We start from the raw sequence: 5,298 nt of genomic DNA on the forward strand, positions 1-5,298 counted from the left end.
TGTATTCAATATATTAAAGTCTCATTAATTTTAATAATTCAAAAATTTTCTCATTTTTCTTATAAATTCAAAATTTTCAAATTGTTAAAATTTTATATTTAATTTTTTTTAATTAAACCCATATAATACATGAGTCTCACACCTACTTAAGTTAATAAAAAAAACTACGATACATATAAAATGTTCTCATTAGTTCCATGAAATATAACATCAACGCCTTATTATCTTTTATGATGAACATAGGTTACTATTCCATTGTATTGAATCTATTTTGGATTCTTCATGTTAATTATTCATTTAATCTTTAGTACAATTAAACATTGTATTTTTTGAATGGTTTGATGGCTTAAAATTAAAAAAAGGCAACGAGGAAGGAGCTAGGCCAAAAAAGAAAAAATTACAATGCAATAGCATTCATTAGATTCTGAAACCTATGAAGCCAATTCATAACGTAATTTTTGCTTCTACTGCCAAATTATAAAAAACGACATCTTTTTATTTGATTGTATAATCATAAAAGACAACAAAAACATAGGAATTTCGATATCACCAACGAGTACAGCAAGTCGTGGTAACAATCACTTTAGGTGTTGTTTGGTTCGCAGAATGTTGTTGAAGAAATCTGAATTGGAATTGGAAAATGAATCTGTCAGAAATTTGAATCAAATTCCATATGTTGTTTGATTGGCAGAAAATGAAATTGGAATTAATTTCAGAATGAAATTGGATTCATGTAAAATGACATAATTATCCTTTTTCCTGTTTTGCTTAATTTTACCTAGTTCTCTAACTTAATTGTAAAAATACATTATGAAAATTATAAAAACAGTAAAATTTCGGCGGTGGTGGCAGTGGCGGTGGTGACGGAGACAATGGTGGGTTGCGGTGATGGTGGCTGCGACAGTGGTGGTGACATTGATTGTGGTGGGGGAAGTGGTGATGATGGTGGCAGTGTCAGCTGGTGGTGACAGCGATGGCGGTGATGGTGTTGGTGGTGGCAGTGGCGGTGGTGGTAGCAGCGACAGTGGCAGCATTGGTAGCGTTGGTGGTGGTGGTGGTAGTGTTATTAGTGGTGGTGGGTGCTTATAGTGGTAGTGGTGGCGGTGGTGGTGAGTGGGTGGTGGTGGTGGTGGTCGGAGGCGGCGGCGACAGTGGTAACGAAGATGATGGTAATGGTGGTGGCATCGCATGCAGTAGCTGTGGGTGGCGGTGACGGTGGTGGTGGTGGGTGGTGGTGGCTGCAACGGTGGTGGTGAGTGGTGGTCATCGCAGTGGTAGTGGTGGTCGGTGGCAGTGGCGGCGGTGGTGGCAACGACGGCGGTGGTAGTGGTGGTGGCGGCAGCGACGGTGGTGGTGAGTGGTGGCCATGGCGGTGGTAGTGGTGGTCGGTGGCAATGGTGGCAACGACGGCGGTGGTAGTGGTTGTGGTGGCAGCGGTGGTGGTGGTGGTGGCGGTGGTGGCAGCGGTGGTGGTTGTGGCCAGTGATAGTGGTGGGGGTTTTCTGATAAGTCAAGGGGTATTTTTGTAATCTTCCACTTTCCTTGATGAGAATGAATGTTTTCTATCCAACTTTGGAAAGAATTCACTTTCCTCTGTATGGTGGAAAATTTATTTCATTTAAGAATCTTTTTCCCTCCTCTAAGTCCAACCAAACGTATGAATTCGAGGGAATTGAAATCATTTTCCCTCGAATTCCATTCATTTCCTGCCAACCAAACGCACCCTTAGAAGTCTTTTTTTAGGAGAAGAAACTCAATGGAATCAACTCATGGAATCTTATTGAATGATACTTGCTATTATTCTCATTAACTCTCAATATAGTGCAAATGGAAAACATATACATACATTACATGGTATGGGTCTGATACAAAAGGCATGGGTTACCTAAACACCATACATCATATGTTTAACGTCCCGGTCAGTTTTAGCATGAGTAAATTTCGGTTTAAATTGGACCTGAAGTCATAAAAAGAATAAAATAAAATAAATGAATGTATTGATCGGATAAAGGAGCGTCTAGAACACGAATGTGACCTGTGGCGTAAACATAATCGTGGACAACATGTATGCAAGGTTTTGAAAACCGGACCGGACATCGAACCGACTATCTTACCGGTTCGATGGTTCAACTGGTCCAAACGGTTGGACCTGTCCCAAAAACCGGAAAATCGGTTATATATATATATATATATATATATATATATATATATATATATATATATATATATATATATATATATATATATATGGTATGTGTGTTTTATATATGTATATATCTATATTAAATATATGTGTATGATTTATATATTTATATATTTATATTATAATCATGAAGTGCATATATATAAAATATGTAGTAATTCCAAAAATAAATAGTCTAAATATCTAAATATACATAATACGTGTTAGTTGTGTAAAAAAGAAAGATAATGCAAATATATTTAATATGTGAGCAAATTGGTGTAAAAAATAGATAATGCAAATATATTTAATATGTGTGCAAATTGGCTTGTAAAGGAAGTGGCACTATAAAGTTTGAATATGAAATACATCCCACATGGATATGTTAATAGAAATAGAGGGTTGTGTCTGCTTATAAAAAGGAGCATTCCACAGCTTAGCAATTAAAATTGACGCCTCAGTGAATAGAATGACTCCTTTAAGCCGGCTTGTTCTATGTCGTAAGCCAAAATTTTAAAAAAACTGATTTTGTTACCGTTTGTGTAACAGCCCGGAATTTCAGGTATTTCTTTAAATTATTTTTGGGGCACATTTAGGAGGGGACTCGGCGAGTTGGTGCATGACTCGCCGAGTAGGGCCATGGTCTTGGTCGCAGACGCGCGACTGGACTCGACGAGTCCAATAAGGGACTCGGCGAGTCGACGCTGTTTCAGCTGAACCCTAGCCGTTTTGATTCTGGATCGTATATAATGGCTTTAGGGCCGTCATGTCTCGTCTTTTGGCTGATTGAAGGTAACCTAAACGGCTGTGGGCATCTGGAGCAAGGGTGAAGGCTAGTGGAAGCTTAAAGTGGTTGTTAGGCAAGGTGGTGATCAAAGGAGGATCAAGGGGTTGAGCTCTGGAAGTTTGGAGACACAAGGAACGCGTTTCCAGGTAATTTTCGGATTGAAATCTGTAGCTTTTATGTTGTATGCGAATTTAGGGTTTAGGAAACCCATTTAAGGGATTGTTGGATTGTAGTGATGTTATAAGTGTTTAAAAACCCCGGTATTAGTATATGTGAAAGTCCAGGAAGCCCCATATCTATATATTTCGAAATCATGCGAAATACAGGAGGCAGCGGATTGGCTGCATGGCGAGGACTCGCCGAGTCCAATGATCAGACTCGGCGAGTAGCTTGAAGATTCACTAGGACTCGCCGAGTTGTTCTTCAGACTCGGCGAGTAGCTTGAAGACCTATTGAAACTCGTCGAGTTGTTCTTCAGACTCGGCGAGTAGCTTGAAGATCTACAGGAACTCGTCGAGTCGTTCTTCAGACTCGGCGAGTCGTGTCAGGGTGTCTATACTCGTCGAGTTACCCTTTAGACTCGACGAGTCCGGTCAAGGTTGACCGTTGACCTGTATATAACTTAGTAGGGTCAGTTGTCTTGTTTGATAAGATCATTAATAAAGGTATGTGGTATTATAGGGAATCTGCGGATTAGCGGATCGAGTGCGAGTAGCTCGAAGGGTTTATAGCTTGCATACTACGAGGTGAGTCTTCTCACTATACTTCACCCGGAAGGGTTTGACTGTTAGACCGGAAGGTCGCGTATGTTATATTTATGCTATGTCTAGAGAGATAGATGCTTTATATGCGATGTGTGCTTATATGTGATGTATGATTATACGGGCCGGAAGGCGAGACTTTATGTGTTAGCAAGAACGGTATGATATATGTGCTTTATGTGTTAGAGTATTTGTGTTATGTGTTATATATGTGTATGGGCCGGAAGGCAATTATCTTGTGGATCGAAAGATCCGGGCCGAAAGGCAATGTTATGTGGATCGAAAGATCCGGGCCGGAAGGCAATGTTATGTGGACCGAAAGGTCCGGGCCGGAAGGCAATATTATGTGGACCGAAGGGTCCGGGCCGGAAGGCGTATGTGGGTAAGTCGTATACTGGGGAACTCACTAAGCATTTATGCTTACTAGTTGTGTTTATGTTTTTTTTCAGGTACTAGTGATGACCGTGGGAAGGCGCCGGCGTGACGCGTACACACTGCCACTGTTGAAGATCCTGGAGATTTATTATTTCTAATTTTTGAAATAAACTTGGAATAAACCCTTTTGTTGAATAATGATGTTTTGTTTTAAATGAAAAATTTATTTGAAAATTTTAGATGTCACAATTGGTATCAGAGCCTTGGTTTGAGGGATTCGGGTGTACTTTTGGGTGCAACTGAACTCAGACCGGGGATTTGAGGAAAAATCTTTTTTTTAAATAATAAGGACACAACATTTTATATATGATAAAGCGGTAAAACAAGGATGGAACGGTGTGTACGTGCAGCCAGCGTCTGAACGGTAAAGATCCCCAGAATACCTTACAATGTTATGTTATGCACTGAATTATGAATTGTTATGCATGCTAGAAGACTAGGCATTCATGATAGGAATAGAATTGCCTGTTTTGTGATGCCTTACTCTAGGAAGATTGCTTATATGAGATATTTGGTAGCGTGCAAGTAATTAGTGCATACTAGAGGTAGAGTACTCGTTATTCGGGATTTGGGGAGGAAGATTTGGGACGAATACTGATACGGTGTGGTCGGTAGTATTGGGCCCGTACTATCGAAGGCACCGGATCAGTAGAAGACTCAAATAAGAATCCCTGGAAATCGGAGACTGGGTAGGGCGCGTATCGAGTACAATTGTACTTGGTGGAGTCTCTGATGATTTTATGTTGTATTTCAGAGACATCATGGTTACCACACGCAATGGGGCGAGTTCGAGCGGTGCGAGTGATGAGGAGATTCGTCAGATTATTCAGGAAGAGGTAGCTGCGGCGGTTCGGGCTGAGATCCCGGAGATGTTTGGGTCTATTAAGACCACGTTGATGGAGGAGTTTGAGGAGCGGTGCGCCGCAATTTCTGAAGCTGCAGTTGCTGCCGCTACCGCAGCGGTGGCTGCTGCCAGGCCGCAAGGGGGTGATTCATCACTATTCAGGGAATTCAGCAACACGAAACCCCCTGAATTTGATGGGATGCAGGATCCGATTGCAGCTATGAGGTGGATCGCCGACATCGAGGGGTGCTTTTATACTTGCTCATGCCCGGAGCACTTGAGGGTACGG

The 5,298-nt window shown here is 41.2% G+C and overlaps 1 protein-coding gene across 1 annotated transcript; it reads right to left on the minus strand.

The window, feature by feature from the left end:
* Positions 1–1,066: 1,066 nt before the first annotated feature.
* On the minus strand, positions 1,067–1,703 carry LOC128132865 (uncharacterized). The gene is made up of 2 exons (XM_052769863.1): positions 1,588–1,703; positions 1,067–1,502 (listed from the first exon to the last, which is right to left on the minus strand). The coding sequence occupies exons 1-2, from the start codon at positions 1,701–1,703 to the stop codon at positions 1,067–1,069; spliced, it is 552 nt and encodes a 183-aa protein (XP_052625823.1).
* Between the last annotated feature and the right edge of the window lie 3,595 nt (positions 1,704–5,298).

The sequence above is a fragment of the Lactuca sativa genome, chromosome 3, assembly GCF_002870075.4.
Source record: "Lactuca sativa cultivar Salinas chromosome 3, Lsat_Salinas_v11, whole genome shotgun sequence".
Taxonomy (NCBI): Eukaryota; Viridiplantae; Streptophyta; class Magnoliopsida; order Asterales; family Asteraceae; genus Lactuca; species Lactuca sativa.